Source organism: Homarus americanus, unplaced genomic scaffold, assembly GCF_018991925.1.
Source record: "Homarus americanus isolate GMGI-L3 unplaced genomic scaffold, GMGI_Hamer_2.0 scaffold30535, whole genome shotgun sequence".
Lineage (NCBI taxonomy): Eukaryota > Metazoa > Arthropoda > Malacostraca > Decapoda > Nephropidae > Homarus > Homarus americanus.
In genome coordinates, this window is record NW_024732440.1 from 9,897,112 (window position 1) to 9,914,717 (window position 17,606).

General features: G+C 44.5%; 1 protein-coding gene across 1 annotated transcript in view; it reads left to right on the forward strand.

The window, feature by feature from the left end:
- The window catches only part of LOC121868673, a 37,709-nt gene extending 26,522 nt beyond the window's left edge, over positions 1-11,187 (forward strand). Inside the window, exons 10-13 of the mRNA XM_042369510.1 lie at positions 449-600; positions 6,155-6,276; positions 7,282-7,430; positions 7,901-11,187. Coding sequence (XP_042225444.1) covers positions 449-600; positions 6,155-6,276; positions 7,282-7,430; positions 7,901-10,213 — 2,736 coding nt within the window. The 3' untranslated portion in view covers positions 10,214-11,187. The remainder of the gene's footprint in view (positions 1-448; positions 601-6,154; positions 6,277-7,281; positions 7,431-7,900) is intronic.
- The last annotated feature ends 6,419 nt before the right edge of the window (positions 11,188-17,606 follow it).

A 17,606-nucleotide genomic window follows, 5' to 3' on the forward strand; every position in this document is an offset into this window, starting at 1 on the left:
TAACATCTTATGATTTTCACTATTTTTTGCATTAAAATAAGAAAGAAAGAAATAGAAAGCATCATCAAAAACATCCTCAAATAAGGATAAAATAAGGCATGTGTCCTCTTTAACACTTTTCGTCTACAATATCCAGCCGAGTTGCCAACACAAAAATGGCTCAACTTTCTTACTCAAATATGCAACTTTTAACGTAACTCGTTAAGGAAAATTGCATTGTGTGCAAGAACTTTTGCAAGCTTAATATTCCTCTTCTTTTAATGAAAATTCTCTCAACCATTCTCATGATAACAGTCACCTCAACGGGTCGTGAGTGATGGAGTAAGACTCTACGTTCACTACAGAATGGCAGATACTGTAAACACCCATACCCCAAATACATCTCCATACTTGTCGAATCCTTCTAATAAATATGACTAAGTGTTTAATGGAGTGTTTCTGTGTCTAGTTACAAGGGACGGTACACGGAGAGGAGCTGCCCTACGTGTTCGGGGCGCCTTTGGTCGGCGGCTTCAACCATTTCGGCCTCAACTACACCCTGGACGAGGTCTTCCTCTCCGAACTCGTCATGACCCACTTGACCAACTTCGCCAGGTCAGGGTAAGTCTTGTCACACACGCTTTTCCACACGACACAACCAAGCCGGGAGCTGTAAACAAAGCCACCGGTGAGAAAGCCATCAGTTTAAAAAAAACACCCTGAAATATACACCCTAAGGAAGCCTCCCTTCAAATGTGTACTAAAGGTTATAAAGCCACCAAGTAACAAAACCATCCTCTGTATTTTAGTAAGGTGTATAATGGCGTTAAGGTACAGTAGGGTTACCAAAGTACACCTTAGTACATGTTACACGTGGCTTTATTACATAGGTTACATAGTGGCGTTCTTACGTGGGCTACATAATCTGGAGTGGCTTTACTGCCCCTGACTAATGACTTTTATCTGGTGACTTAACTTCCTGGAATCATGTGAATATCTGTGCAAAATTTACTCCAACATATTTCTTGACAATTTTAGAAGTTAATTATGATTTAAAGAACACACACATATATATGCAAACTTCTCCTGAAGACTCACACTTATATACAGAAGTTTCCAGAATCGTTCACAAAAGTCTATCTTAGTTCACTTTACTGAGATGGGTGGACGGATACAAGTCGTTATATGTACATATATTTACACTTGTATCTACAGAGGAGGCTGACCACTTGATCTAGGACTGAGGCGAGGGCAGTGTTGGAGATTCTAGTTCTGAGGTTATACTCAAAGTTAGATCTGTTAAGGATTGAGGTGGTTTCTCCTTCAAACGATCAGTGTTAGATCAGAACTGGGTGGTGTCCAGCTAAAGACTGCCTAGCTCTTCCAGGGCGGACCCACCCTGGGGCTAACTAATATAGACGTCACGAAGGATGATGCATGGGTTCAAGCTTCTAGAAGCTTCTACAAGCAGGAAGGGTCGGTATGAGTCAATTCCTTGGCATGAACACCTGAATCAGTGTCAGCAGCGTTACTGAAATAGCTGTCTGGAAAATATTCTCTTTGAGCCATGAATCATCCTTAATTGACGTTGGAAATATTTAACTAAGCTAATTAATAATTGACATCAAATACTTGAAAGTCTACAAGTAATAAGCAATGCCTCTAATTATCAAGTAAGAGTCATTAATTAAATAAATAATAAGCTTCAAAGGTGATAGCGTCATATTGAGACATCTCTGGTCGCCAGACCGTGTACGTGACTAAAACAGCTGCGTCTGAGCAGGCTAAATAGATTACAGATTGCCCCGGAGGGGGCTAGTTTGTTGGGCACCCCCTTACAACCTGTGCAAGGTGAAGCGTAGAAGCTTTACAGTGCCCAACTGGGAAGCATGCGAAGTTCATGCTTGCCTTTATGACTCATGCATTAAGGGCGTGGAAGCCTGAAGGGTCATAGGTTTTGTCAGCAAGTTACATAAAGTGACAGAATGATGAGTGTGTAGGGGGGAAAATTCCCGGTACATTTCATCTGTTTATAGCAAAGCGTGGCAGGTCCCTAATAATGTCAAGTGCCAGGCCAGTGACTAGGAGGAGGGATATCTGGTCAGGGAGGGAAGAGGTGTTGGTAACGGCTGGGGACCTGTAGGAGGAGGTCATAGGGCAAGTGAGGATGTAGTGAGAGAGGGTGTGAGAGTCGGGTTGACCACAAAGTTTACAAACAGTGCGGCCAGGCTCAGGGTTGCCAATGTACTCCCATAGGTACCTGTACCCTAGGCGCAGTCTCATGTACATAATCTGTTGAGATCGAGTCAGAGATTGATACTCTTTGTAGTGGCGGTTGGAGTCACCGGTTACAGCGTCATAGTGGCATAGTGTGACGCTGCCCCGTTGTTTCAGGTGTGTCCATTTTGCGTCGAATGCTTCTCGTTGTGTGGCGTGTATGCGAGATTTGAGATGATTCAGGGAGAGGGCGAGGGTGGCTTCAATATCTTCTTCTTGTGTCGCTTCTTTGGCAAGTCGATCAACAGTGTCACAGGCAGTTATTCCTACAGTATATGTGACGGGATCCAAATAAACTTGACACGGATGTCATCCGTTTGTTTTAGCCTGGCGACGGCGGCTAGGGTGTGTTGGGCGGCAGGGGGGGGAGGGTAATTTGAGCCTCGCTAGCGCATTAGTGCTGTCACTGATTATCAGGAGGTTCCGGCGTTCAGTGCGAGCATAGGTCGCCCCCTCATGAATGCCCGCGAGGATGGCTATGCTTTCAGTGTCAGTGGAGGAGGCCCAGTCGGGGACCCTGATTTTCTTGCGGGCCTGGCGCTCAGGAATCCACACAGCTGCCCCAGCGCAGCCCAGCGTGGTGACAGACCCATCACAGTAGACGAGAATAGGAGGGAGGGAGGTCGTAAGAGAAGAGGCGACATCATCAATCTGCTCAAGGCAGTTAAGTTTGAGCATATACCGCAGTTGGGTGGATTTATGACCAGGGAAGGTGTGGACGACAACATCAACACACGGGGAGGTCCACGGCGGTAGAGGCGGATGAGTGTACTCGGGAGGGAGAGAGGTCGAGGGGGTGTAGAGGTGGTAACGCAGGATGTCAGCAGCAGTGTGGACGGGCCAGTGTTGAGAGAGGGGGGAAGAGGTAGTGGGGGCAGGCCGGCGCAGGAGGGAGTCAAGATGTGAGTTCAGTGAGCGAGACAGGGGAAGTCGGTTTCTCACTGCGAAGGAGTTTAACACCAAGGATGGCATTGAGAGCAGTAATTCGATCGCAGACAGGAAGCAGGATTAGTTCACGCTGCATGACTTCTCTTCTGGTGGTCATAGGGCAGCCGAGGATGAGTCTCGTCGCTCTGTTTTGGATTTTCTCTATGCTTTGTTTCTCGCGTTGGGAGGCAACTACAAGGACAGGAGAGGCATAATCTATGACAGCTCTGATGATAGCAATGTAGATGAGACGTAGGACCCTGACAGAGGCTCCTTTGAGGCCGTGGGTAAGGGACTGGAGGGGCCTCGTTCGTTGGCGGCACTGGGAGATGACGGGGGCGGCGACAGCGGAGGTGGTGGCGCTGGTAATGGCTCGCACGGGTAGTACTTGATCGATGTCTTGTCCTTGCAGAGTCAGCGGAGTCTGACGCCGGAAGTGTGAGATGAACTTGGTTTTAGTGTGTGAGATGACTAGCCCGAGTGTTTGACAGGTCTGGGCGAACGTGGAGAGTATAGGTTGTTCATGTTGCTCTGTAGTAATTTGGCGGAGGATATCATCAGCGTAGCTTATGATGTGACCGTCTAGGGCGCTCAGCAAAGATGACGTTGAGGCGGCAGATGGAGTTCATGAGTACATTAAAGAGTGTAGGGCTGAGTACACCTCCCTGAGGCGTGCCAAGATCAAGGTCCCTGCTCATAGAGTAGTGGCCCTGAAACCGGACACGGACCTGTCGACGGGAGAGGTAGTCAGCAATCCACGTGAGGATTTTGCCCTTCACATCAATGTGAGTGAGGCCCTCAAGGATCACTTCACTATTGGCTTTATCAAAAGCACCCTTGAAGTCGACGAAGAGGGAGGTTTTGCCTGAGGTGTTCGCCATGTAGTGAGCGATGCAGTGAGCAGTACTCTTTCCGGGGCGGAAACCATAGAGGTCAGGGTGCAGGTGGGCTTCAATTTTCCAGTGGAGGCGGTGGCGTATCATGCGCTCCATCATCTTTGAGAAGCAGGAGATGAGGGAGATTGGACGATATTCATCTTGTCTGTCTGGTTTAGGGACTGGGATGGTGGTGGCAGTCTTCCATAAGTGAGGCAGCTGACCAGTATCATAAGAGAGGTTAAATAGACAGAGGAGGGGGTTACCAGGGGTGGCAATAGGGGCATTTAGCACTTCATATGTGACGCCGTCATCGCCAGGGGCGGTGGACCGGCCGCGCTTAACAGCATTTAGTAGTTCACACTGTGTGAAAGGCACGTCAGTGTCTGCAGATATGTCTTGGTACTCGGAGATGCGCTGTCGGCGTTGTGGTTGCAGTGCGAGGGTGAGATCCCGTACAGCGGGTGGCAGTGCATCAATGGAGGCGGCCTCCTGCCACGTCTGGGAGAGCGCCTCGGCTCGGGCAGCTGGTCTGGGGTGGAGCGCGGGTCTGGCGTTGATGCCCCGGGCACGGTTAATGGTGCGCCATATATCACCTATAGATGTAGATTGGTCAATAGAAGAAGCAAAATCGAACCACTGCTTCTCTCGTGCGAGAGTGATGGCAGATTGGAGCTCTTTATTTGTGCGCATCGGGAAGCGTAGAGCGTCAGGGGAGCTGGGAGATTTCCTCCACTGGTCGACTGCTAGTCGGTGCCATACTCGGATGGACTTAACATAAGGGTCGCGGTTAACATTCCAATGACTCCTGGGCTGGCGGTTAGGGCGGCGGTGTTTTGGGGCAGGGCGGAGGAGGGTAGTGCATTGTTTGGACAGATCAAGGTAGAGTTGGTCTGCGGTGGTGACAGTGTAATCCTGAAACCATTCAGCAATGGTAGTGATGAAGGCAGGTATGTTGGCAGGGGGTAGGCTGAGCCTAGGGCCCTTGGGTGGGGGGGTATTCTCACGTACTGGAGAGTAGTGTGGATAGGGAAATGGTCACTGTGGGGGGAGTGGAGGATGCGGGTGGAGTGTGGGCGGTGAGGGTCAGAGTAGAGGGCGATGTAGTCAAGTTTCCCTCCCCCGATGTGGGTGGGTGATGGAGGGCAGAGAAGACGTACAGGGTCATCAGTGGTTTGTGTAGGAGTGGGTGAAGGATTACCCCGACAGGTACAGGGTCATCCCCTGGGAGCCGAGACTGGGGTGTCGGGCATTGAGGTCCCCCACAAGGAGGGTGGGGGTGGAGGTGATATGGTGTGGTAGGACAGGTACAGTAGGGGTGGAGGGAGGCACATAGACATTGACAATATTGAGGGACATACCTTTTAGTGTGATTGTGATGGCGTGTATGTCGGTGGTGTCGTCATCAAGGGGGACGTCGAGAGGTTGGTAGGGGACATCCTTCTTGACGTAGATCCGCAGTCCACGTGCATGGCCTCGTGGTAGTCCATCGATGCGAGGAACAGCGGTGGATGGGCTCTCAACACATGTGTAGCCACTGAGCACATGGGTACCAGCAGCACACCGCGTTTCTTGGAGGCACAACACGTCGATATTTTCAGTGTAGGCGTAGGTTTTGAGGGCACCAAACTTGTTTTGTAAGCCGTTTATGTTCCAGGTGAGTACCTGCAGTCCTGTAGCGTTGCTATCCATTGTGGTGTAATAGACTGATTATAGGCTGGCCGGTTGGGAACATGTGTACCCCTGACGTGGACGGATGGGCCTTAGGTGCCGGCATGTCGGTGGAGCTTGGGTAGCCGGGAGTGGAGTCGTCGGCTAAATAGATGCTTGCTTAATTCTTGCTGTGAAAACATCTTTGACCCCTGCGGGTCAATGTAAAATGCATAATGAAAACTTATTCATACATAGTGTATAATACTCTGGTTGCTATACTGGTTACAGACTAAACTAAACTGCTTACACACACACACACACATACACACACACACAAACACACACACATCAAGACTCTGAACACACTATAGTGACAACTTTGAACCCATGAACTGGTTTTTCAGTAAACAGGACTTACCTCACCTCCCTCCCCACCCCGGCAGGAACCCCAACCTGCCCACCCCACAGGAATACAAGACACCGGGCTCTAATCTTAACTGGGTTGAGAACATGAAGATGATGTGGCCGCCCTACGAGAAGCAGCTCCAACAGTACCTTCATATAGGTAACGTATTACAGAGTTGACAGCGTTGCTAATTTGGCGAAAAAGTCTCCAAGTCTGACGAATTCTTCAGTCCCTTTAGAAACTTTTTTAGTTTTTTGATGAATTTCATCGAGTTTGGATCTATTGTGACGTGATTCGTGAGCTGACAACAGCGTTAACATTCCTACTGACGACAGAGACATTCCTCAGGTTTGGATTTACAAAAGTTTGCACTAGTATTAACTTCACACGGAGACTATACGTTTGCGTCTGAAGATAGTTGTTAATTTGATGCTACTTTTTGTATTTTACCTAAAATCAAGTAGGTACATTGTGAGACTTTATAACAGGCATACTTATCGTGTGAGTCTTTATACACCCAGATACTCTAAGGTTCGCATCTGTATATTCAAGTACGTCAGGATGCACCATATTACACCCTAGTGCACCAGGGTACACCTGGGTACCCCCTGATACACCAAGGCAACCATGTTAACACCAAAGTAGACTCTCGACCAGACTATACACAAGTGACACAAGTTAAAAGAGTTCACCAAACTAGTTCATGAACCAAGCTGAGACAGATTCTTTTTCGCTGTGTATTGTGGATATAAAGAACAGCTTAACTGCCCAGACGGTCGTGTCTTGTCGTGTGCTGACCTCCAAGACACAACTGGTTAGTTAATGAACCAATTAAGATGTCATATGTTATACACGCCCTCCGTCTAACGTGGGGATGGTACCTTAATTGGGTTCTATACAAATGGACGAAGACATGGACAAACGTCGACATCATCCCGTCTAAATAAAGTAGTTTCCCCTATAAATAAGTATTTTCTTTCATGTAAACATCATAGAACAGTATTGTGATGGATAACCACGGTAATACTCCATTGAAAATCCTGCAAGTGTGATTCAGTGTCAGTTGCCTCATTCTATCTGATTCATTTAACATGTTAACTCTGTTAATTCTGTCATTAACAATGTGTTTGGATGATGAGTGTTGACAAGGTTCTTCTCTGACAGACATGCAGGTGGTAATGAAGCACCACTACCGTGCCCAACCGATAGCCCTCTGGAACAACCTTATCCCCAACCTCATCAGCTCAAACCAAGGTCCTCCTGTGCCCCTTCCCCCTGGTGCCACGCCCCCTACCATTACGCTGGTGCCCACGGTAAGCACACCTTGATACCAACTGCTAACTTATTGTTGTACAGTGAATCTATTTTTTTAAGGTTACAATATTGTCTTCTGTCCATATTTAAGAACTTCAAACAAAGAGACAGTAGAGTTTAATGTGGGAAGGGCAAACTATCAAGCCACGCCGACCCTTTAAGCCATCTTGTAACGGTCTCTCTCCCAGAAGTGCTTAGTAACCACGAGATTGACTAAGGCATTCTTGATATGTACCAATAATTGATAATATATTAGTTTTTGCTATAAAAGATATTTCCACCTTATGCCTAAAATATTGTTTTCTAACACGTTAGCTTCTTGTACACAGCCGCTAAAAACAACCATATGTGCCGAATCATTGAGTCTCTTAACAACTAATTGCTTGTGCTGTTCATTAAGTACAGTACTTCCTTATTTTTGTTCATATGTAGTATACTGATCATGTTCAGTTAATGTCCTTCTCCACAGATCAAGCCTACGCTCCCGATCCCCTTCACTGAACATCCCCCCACTTACCCCGACAATGACTGGCACATACCGGGGAAGCCGAAACCGCCGCAGAAACCCGACTACCCAGACACATACCCAGAAGAACCAGTGGAATCGCAGGCAGTTACCCCCACACCCCCACCACCAGTTGTTGCGGGGACTCCCATCAGCATCGTCATAGTGGTGGGTATCTGTATACTGTTTATCAACTGCTGTGCCATGGGCGGCGTTTACTACCAGAGGGATAAGATCAGACATCAGTCGAGGTTATTAAGGAAAACACTTCGACCGCGTAAAGCAGAGGATTCTGAGGAGAGAGTCTCTGACGCCGCTACTTCTACCACTCAAAAGGAAAGAACGCATAGGAAAAAAGGAAGTCGATCTGATTACGAAGTGAGTGATGAAATACATTCTGACTCTGTGTCTCGAGCATCTGGGGTATCTAGAGAGTCAACAATGAGGAGGAAACACTCTCAACCGGCGCATGATACAGCGTCAAAACATGAGACTCCCAAGAGTTCCCTCAAGAGTACTAAGAGTCCAAAGAGTGGACACAAGCGGCACAAGAGCGAGAACTCCATATACAGTGAGATTGGGAAGACAGCAGATGTGCACGTGCATGCTGAGGAAGCAGGACCCTCGCGCTCCAAGCATGCCAAGAACCCCACTGTCAAATTCAACACGCTGGGCGCTAGTTTGCCTCCTAAGGCCGTCACCAAGAGCACAACTTCCATCACTTCTAAAGCGTCGATCAAGAGTAACACTTCGCGTGCTTCTGTGAAAAGCACAGCTTCCCGTTCTTCCATCAAGAGCACTTCTTCAGAAAAGCGTCTTAAAAAGAATGCGAGCTGCCAAAGTTTACCCACAGCAGAATATACTTGGGGCATAACCCCAGAGATGACGATGACGGAGCGAGATGACCCTGATGGGCGAGACGACCAGCGCAGTCCTGCTGACCGACAACAAACACTTGTAGCCATGCAGAAACTAAACTACCCTAAAGTGTTACCAGACCGACCCGAAGTCGTACACGCTGCGACTTTACCAAAAATGAGACCGCCTCCTCCACCTCGATCAACGTCCCTCACCGCGCATGATATACAAGAACTGGAGGACAAAGTTCACGTAGTCTACCGTAAAAAAAGAAACCCAAGAAGAGATGCTTCTACAGACTCGTGTGACCTGAGCGGAGTAGACAATATTTATCTAATGGGTGCAGATGTAGTGCCCTCAGCTTCTATGTATGGAGCGCCTGCTGCCACTGCTACTGTCAGCAGAACACGATCTCGTAAAACCGACGGAACTTCAGATTACGGACGTACCGGAGGCACAACAGAGTATGTTCGTTCTGGAACTACGGGCGAATATGGACTGTCAGCTGTTGCCCTGGATTTTGGAAGACCTGCAGCAGCAACAGATTACTGTCATCAAGGCGGCAGCCCAGGATACGGTGGGTACACAACTTACGAGCCAACATACATGTATAAGGATAGCACAGTTCCCTCCCCTCCTAAAACCCCCACCACCCCACAGCCTGGAGATGCCACCAAGATCTTCGGGTATGGTGGACCTCGAGTGCCTCGCGTGCCACTTGCCACATTCGGCAAGATAAATAATCATTCTCCCGGGGACGGGTCATCTCACCCAGAACAAGGACGACCACGTCCAACTTATGAGAGCAGTACCACATCTGTACCAGCACCAAACACTGCAGCAGCAGTTACAGCTGCAGCACAAACTGCACTGGCTACTGCAACAGCCCCAGCGTTTGTAGGTGCGTCAAACACTAATAGATCAGCGCCACGAGGCACCGTTACACCTGCGCCTGCGGCCACGCATACAGTGGCTCTTCGGCAGCAATCATCCACCACCTCTGGCTCGGACACGGGAACAGTTTACGAACAGAGTGAGAATACCGGTACGATAAAGCGCAGAAAGTCAGTGAAAAAGGAAAATGTCACCAAAAGTGTTGTAACTCAAGACACAGACAAGCCCTATGATAAGCCCTTGAAAGGTGTATTGAAGCAAACTTCTGCTTATGACAAACCCAAACCCTTGATGGCGAAAGCTCCAGGCGCTTCCCCCAGCGCATCAGCGTCCAGCCTCAGCAGCAACACGAGTGTCGAGGTGGGCAGTGGAGCAAGTGGCACCAACGAGACCGCCCATGAACCCCTCCAGAAGACCCCATCCGTGAAGAAAGGGACACGCGTAGCTACGCCAGGAATCAGACGGAAGAATAAAAGTGACAACCACACCACAACCGCAACTATGCAAACAGACTCACCCAAATGAAGAGATTATGTACCTTATTAAAAAAATTACTTGTTGATCCCGTGAGTGATTCTCACTCGGGAATTTAATTTTGGAGTCAAAACCGTGTTGGTTGGGTCCGTCACTTCAGACAGACTCGATCGTTAGAGTTCCTCTTGACCTTTGAGGAGAAGACTCAGGACTTTGGTACTTTTAAGATTCCTATATTTCCCGCGAGACTACCAGTTGTTGTTCCATCTGGGTGTTTATTTTATTTATTTTTTCACCCGGCTGCCCTCTTACCTCGTCTTGGAGGCCCAGCTGCCCAAGCAACACACCTCGCCTTAGGAGGGCCCAGGTTGTCCCCGCAACTCTGTTCTCCTCAAAGCGTAACTTGTGTTCATGTTGTCACAACGGGTCAGACGAATGGTTCCAAGATGGTGTCTATTTTTTACTCTGCTCTGAGAAGGTTTTTTATTCACTCATATATGTCCATGAAGTTTTTTGTATATTATAGACTTTTGTTCTGCCTGACGATGGCGTCATTTTCCATAATGATTCAAATCAGAGGTAATCCTATGTGTTCACATTTCGTGTTTTCTTGTAGTTTTCCATCAAATTTCCAGAGGCATTCCCGTGGTCCTCGTAATACTGTATGCACCAATAATTATGCATCCAAACAACGAATGTTGTAAATAATGTTCAGTAACAAACTGCTTTTAAATCAATGCAACAAGTGGAGAGGATGATCTGTAACATAGGTCAAGTTTCTTATCTAAATCATGGAACAAACCGCCAGCCTCCCCCGTAATGTGTTTCAATCAACAGTATTTGATTCTGTACTCCGTAAAGTGACGCAGATAAAGAAACAAATGTCTTTTACAACGAAAAATTCCTTTTGTTACAATGTCCAAAGGTCTCCGAACAACACAGTGGAGACTTACAGCCACCACCACTACCTACTGCTACCACCGCTACCTACTACTACCACCACTTCTGCTACTACCACTACCTACTACTACCACCATTACTACCACCACTACCTACTGCTACCACCACTACCTACTACTACCACCACTACTACCTACTGCTACCACCATACCACCACTACCTACTACTACCACCATACCACCACTACCTACTACTACCACCACTACCTACTGCTACCACCACACCACCACTACCTACTGCTACCACCACTACCTACTTCCCCAATACCTACTACTGCCACTACCTACTTCCTCACTACCTACTACCACCACTACCGACTGCCACCACAAGGATCTTGGAGCTGTGTGATCAGTAAATTCCCACGTTCATTTAAACTAAAAAATATATATAAAACAACCAATTTTCTAAATAATCATGTTCATTTTTTTTCGATTTTTTTTTTAAGTAGGACTTGCTATTAATGGGGGAGTGTTGTGTAAAGTTACTTAATTATTGTGACCTTTCTAAGGCCTCGAAGAAATTTACTGCTTTTTGTGTTAAAATTTGAAAAATGCTCAAAGCATTGGCAAAACCGTCTGGGTAGTTTAAGTAATCAAGAATTAGTATCACAATAAAGTGTCGCGGTCAAAATGAGAGTACTTTGTGGCGGTCACTCAACAGTTCCAGGTGTAGAAAGTTCACATCGAGTTTTTCTGTTTATATCACCAAAGTCGATAAGTTGTCTGATCTTTGTTACAAACTTCACTTGTGTGTCACAGCATAAACTGTATTAACAAACCTGGGAGCCTTTGTTGTATGCGTCCACTCGACAATTCCACATTCAGTAGACAAACTGGATGTTAACATAAAGTGAAAAGACATATGGGACAAAACTGTGGCGCACACCGCTGTGACGACTGACGTAGATATGTTGTGCTATGATATGTTGTGCAATGATGTACTGTGCATGTGCAGCAGCGAGAGCTATGTGTTAATGTAAGGTATAGTGATGACCATTCCATGATGGTAACAGAGTCGTTGTGTCGTGGGCACGAGGGAAAGGTTTCCTAATGTTACGTTCTCTTTTGTTCTACCAATGTTATTCTCATTTTGAACATGACTCATACTAAATTGTCAAAAATAAACGTAAGATATAATAATGCTACTGTACTTCCTAATATCGTAATGTTTTTAATAAATTTCGGAAATGTTATCTGTAAAAACGAGCTGGTCTTTTGTCGACAGAACAGGTCGTCCGTCACCCGGATACAAGATAAAATTTGGTCAGACAAATAACCTAGCAGACAGTAAACGGCAATGTGAGAACTGTAGTTGGTGATCTCTTGTGACAAAGGACAAAGGTATCACTGTCAGGGTGACCTAAGAAATGCATGGTACTCACGATTGATAATACACTTAACTGCACAAACTTGCTATAAATACTGTAAAGCCATATATTTTACTGTCTAAGGTGAGAAGAACCTTTCGCGGTAAGTGGACAAAATATTGACGTGGTCCTCTTTGTTTAGAAAGCATAAAATTATGTTTTCTGTCGTCTCGGGATGTAGAGGAAGCCCACACTGGTCTGCTGGCTTCCTTGGGCTTAAGGCAGACATTAACTGAGAGTAAAGAATGGGGAGGGAAATCTCTTAATATTGTTTGAATCGCCTTGTGAGATAAAGGAACCTCTGACCAAGAACTAGCTCAGTATATTGTTGTGTAGCTAAAACTTGTTATATAATAAAATATTACTCTGCGCTTCAACAACAAAGAAACTATTTCATTGCTGAAGAAAATTGGTAAATATAACGGTCAGTGTGACTGTTTGTGAAGTAACGATATTACAGTGCCTTAATCCCTTCAGTGGGCCAATCATTTGCTCACTGTGAACAAGGCGAAGCAAAATCTAGGTGACTCAGTGGGTATGAATGTAACTGAAGGACGCTCGTTGTCATAACATTGATAAATTTGTATAGAGTGTTACTTATACGTATGGATAATGAACCTCAAACACAGGCACCTCTAAACATGTTATAACTGAACTAAATATGGCTTGTTAGTCGACATGATAATCGCCACAATAAAACAAATAAAAAAGGAAAATTTATTCATGTCACTGCAGGGGGAGCCACCGTGGTCATAAAGCATCCCAACAGTCGTGTTTACCGTCTGTATGGTCTTGTCTGTTAGTACCGTTCTATACTTTGGTTAAATCCTGATAATAAAAATAAAAATCCGGTTACAGCTCTTAAAAAAACAAAACAAGCAGAATATTGTTTGGTTACTTTCCTGTCTCAACGAAACAGGATCGAATTACCACAAACTGTTTACGTTGTATCCTAGTTACAGGCATATATGTTTTACGATGACGCTCCACAGGTTCAGGAGCCTTAGGAATTTAGGAGTTATTAGTAAGGATCTCTCTCTCTCTCTCTCTCCGTTATAACATAGTGTATTTGTTCAAGGATACTTCCCAAGATCTCACTGAGTATGAAGACGGCATGGTATCATCCATCTGTTGTATATAAGGTGTACTCAGTCAGTCAGTCAGTCAGTCAAGTCAGTTAGCTGTCCAATTCGCATATATTACACTTGTATGGTAGGTCTTGTCACCACTAGATGTTTTATGTTAAAGCCTCCCCCTTCCCCCTCTTCACCTCTCACTAAATAAAGAATAAGATGAAGCTCTCTGTTATGTTTATTATTCCTCTTATCATAAAGGCCATGATATTTTAAGCACATAACAGAAATATATCCAGTAGTGACGAGTGGAGAAATAGTCATGTGGAGCTTTGACTTATAAGAACATAAGAACATAAGAAAATAAGTAGTCTGCAATAGGCTGGTTGGCCTGTGCACGGCAGCTCCTGTTTAGAGTTACTACCACTCTCTATCGTCCATGAATCTATCTAGTCTCCTTTTAAAACTTTCCAGCGTTCCAGCACTTACTACAAAATTGCTAAGCTTGTTTCACTCGTCTACCACCCTATTTGTGAACCAGTTTCTTCCTATCTCCCTCCTAAACCTAAACTTATCCAACTTGAATCCGTTGCTACGAGTCCTATCCTGCTCGGATATTATAAGAACTTTATCTATATCTCCTTTATTGATTCCTTTCACCCACTTAAATACTTCTATCATATCTCCCCACACTCTTCGTCTTTCTAGGGAATGCAAATTTTGTTTTTTTAATCTATCTTGATAGGGAAGGTTTCTAAGTCCTGGAATCATTTTCGTCATTCTTCGCTGCACCGACTCCAGCGAATTGATTCCATTCTATAATACGGGCACCAGAACTGAACAGCATAATCGAGGTGCAGCCTGACTAGCGCAGGATATAATTGGAAAATGATCTCTGCACTCTTATTACTTACACTTCTAGATATAAAACCTAATACTTTGTTTGCCTTATTTCGAACATTAACGCACTGCTTTCTAGGCCGTAGGTCCGGGCTTACAAGTTCCCCTAAGTCTCTTTCACAAGTCGACTTCTCCAGGTTGATGTTGTTAAGGCTGTTTACATTGACAGTATTTGTTCTTCCAATAATAAGTACGCTGCACTTGCTGGTGTTGAATATAATTTGCCATTTTCTGACCACTCCTGCAGTTTATTTAAATCCCCCAGTAGTGCATTTGCATCCTGCCCTGAATTTATCTGCCGCCCTATTTTGGTGTCATCCGTGAACTTGCTTATGTCACTGCTGATCCCAGTATCTAGATCGTTTATGTAGATTATGAACAAGAGTGGGCGCAGTACTGACCCCTGGGGAACCCCACTAGTTACACAGCCCCACTCAGATATAAAACCATCTACGCTGACCCTCTGTGTTCTATCTGTGAGCCATGATTGTATTCAATTTAAAACTTTCACCTCGATAACATGTGCCTTAACTTTTCTCAGACGTCTCTGATGCGGTACTCTGTCAAATGCTTTGCTAAAGTCTAAGTAAATAACATCGTAATTTTCGTCATTATCTACTACCTCATAGGCTTTCCTAAAAAACGTCAGCAGATTTGTTAGACTCGATTTTCTCTTTGTAAATCTATGTTGAGAGTCGTAGATTAATTTGTTTTTCTCTAAATGCGATCGGATGCTATTTGCTATAATTGATTCAAGAAATTTCCCCACTACTGACGTCAAACTAATCGGCCGGTAATTTGACGCTGATGCTGTCTCCCTTTTTTAATATGGGTTCTACATTTGCCTGTTTCCACAAGTCTGGCACAACTCCTGTGTCTAATGATTTGATAAATAGATTTACGAGGGGTCCGCTAATCTGTTCTTTACACTCTTTCAAAACTCGAGGGAAAATTTCATCCGGCCCTGGGAATTTTGTCTTCTTTAAGTTATTTATCTTTTTAAGAACATCCTTTTTTTCTGATAGTGATATCCTTTAGTCTCTTTTCTTCCTTTCCCCTAAATGTCAGTTCCACCTCTGGCATTTCCTCGTGAATTTCTTCTGTGAAAACTGATAAGAAGTAGTTGTTTAATGCTTTGCTTATTTCCCGCTATCATCGATCACTCCCCCTCTCTCTGCCCTTAAAGACCCCACTTTATCCTATCCTTGACCTGTGTTCTATATACCTGGAAAACTCCCTTGGGATTCGCCTTGAATTCTCTTGCTATCCTGATTTTGTAGTCCTTCTTTTCCCTTCCTTACATTTTTCTTAACATTCCTAGAGAGTTCATCATACCTGTCTCTGAGATGCTTCTCCCCGCCCTTTAATTTCTTATAAATTCCTTTCTTTATTCCTATGTCATGTTTAAGTTTTTTGGTCATCCGGGGACTGACCTGACTGTTCCCTGGCGACCTCATCCTAGGTACCTTCTTAACCCCTCATAATCCGCGGATCGAAAGTCTGGGACTCTGACCATATTGTCATTATTTTTTGTTTCCCAATTTATGGTAAACCTGATTTCTCTGTGATCACTGTTCCCTAGTTCTTCCCCTACTGTGATATCTCTGATAATATTTTCTTTATTTGTTAATACTAGGTCTAATATATTGTCACCTCTAATAGGTTCTGTAATTAGTTGTTTTAAAAAATTGTCCTGTACAGCGTCTAGGAAGTCTTCAGATTTATAGTCACCTACAATGTTGTCCCAGTCAATATTTCTGAAGTTTAAATCCCCCATAATGCACAGGTTGTTGTATCTTGCTGCCCAACTCATTTCCTGTCAAATGGGCTGAGCTGCTTCTTTCTCAAGACTTGGAGGCCTGTAAATCACTCCCATAATTAGTTTTTCTCTTGCTTCCGCAATTTCTACCCATACAGACTCGGTTCCTATTTCACCCTTTATTGTATTATTAATGCAACATTTTAATGTATCCCTGACAACTTTTGCACTCAATCGAGAAACGAAAAACCAAGAACAAGAACGTTAAGATCAAGAACAAGAAGATCAAGATCAAGAACAAGATCAAGAACAAGATCAAGAAAAACAAGATCAACAAGAACAAGATCCAGAAGAACAAGATCCTGAAGAGCAAGATCAAGAACAAGAAGTGTGGAAAGAACAGAAGAACAAAAAAGGCAAGAGGAAGTTGTCCAAATAACAAGTCTACGGCTGTAATAACCGATGGTAAGAAAGTTTTTATCAACTATGGTAATACTCTAGTTAAGGGGTACAGGTACTCCAGATAATTGCCTAAGTTAAGTTAGGTTAGGTTAGGTAAGGTATCCAGCAAGTCGTTAATGATCCGATGCCTTAACATTATCCTGTACCATACGAATTGGTTAATTTACCATAACCCACAAGCACACTGATCAGCATGGCGGCTATTTTCAACCACTAAGACGAGGGAGTCAATTTACTCTGCCTTTGTAATGTTTATACTACGACAAGTGTACAAAAGGTCGTTATTCCTCGTAATTTTTGTGGCATTAATAATGAAAGTATATCTTCCTCTAAAATTAATTTGTAGGTGATTAAGGAAAATTAAATACCGATGTATCCATGAAATAATGACATCATTTGGTGTAGCCTCAGCTATGGGTAATAAAAATAATATGGCGACATAAAGCAGAGGTTACAGTTGTAAACAATGATCCTCACTAGGCTTCCAAATCTTGGTATGATCTCAGCCAGGGCCGGATTAAGCTTAATAGGGGCCTGAGGCACAGATCAACTTGGGGCCCCCTACCCTCAAGGTTGTATATATATATATATATATATATATATATATATATATATATATATATATATATATATATATATATATATATATATATATATATATATATATATATGTAATATCACATATTCAGGGGTGAGTACAAACCCCTGAAGATGTGAATTACACGAAAGCACTTGGGAACTTCGTGTTTTCTTTTTCCTTGTGGCTATCAGCATATATATATATATATATATATATATATATATTTACAATTGTTGGGAGATGCCCGGGGCGCGATTCATCAGCTCAAGGATTAGGATCTTCGCAGTCAAGGAGCTGGCGTGTTCGTACTCACAGGGTGATGTCCACTATAATGTAAAATGGAA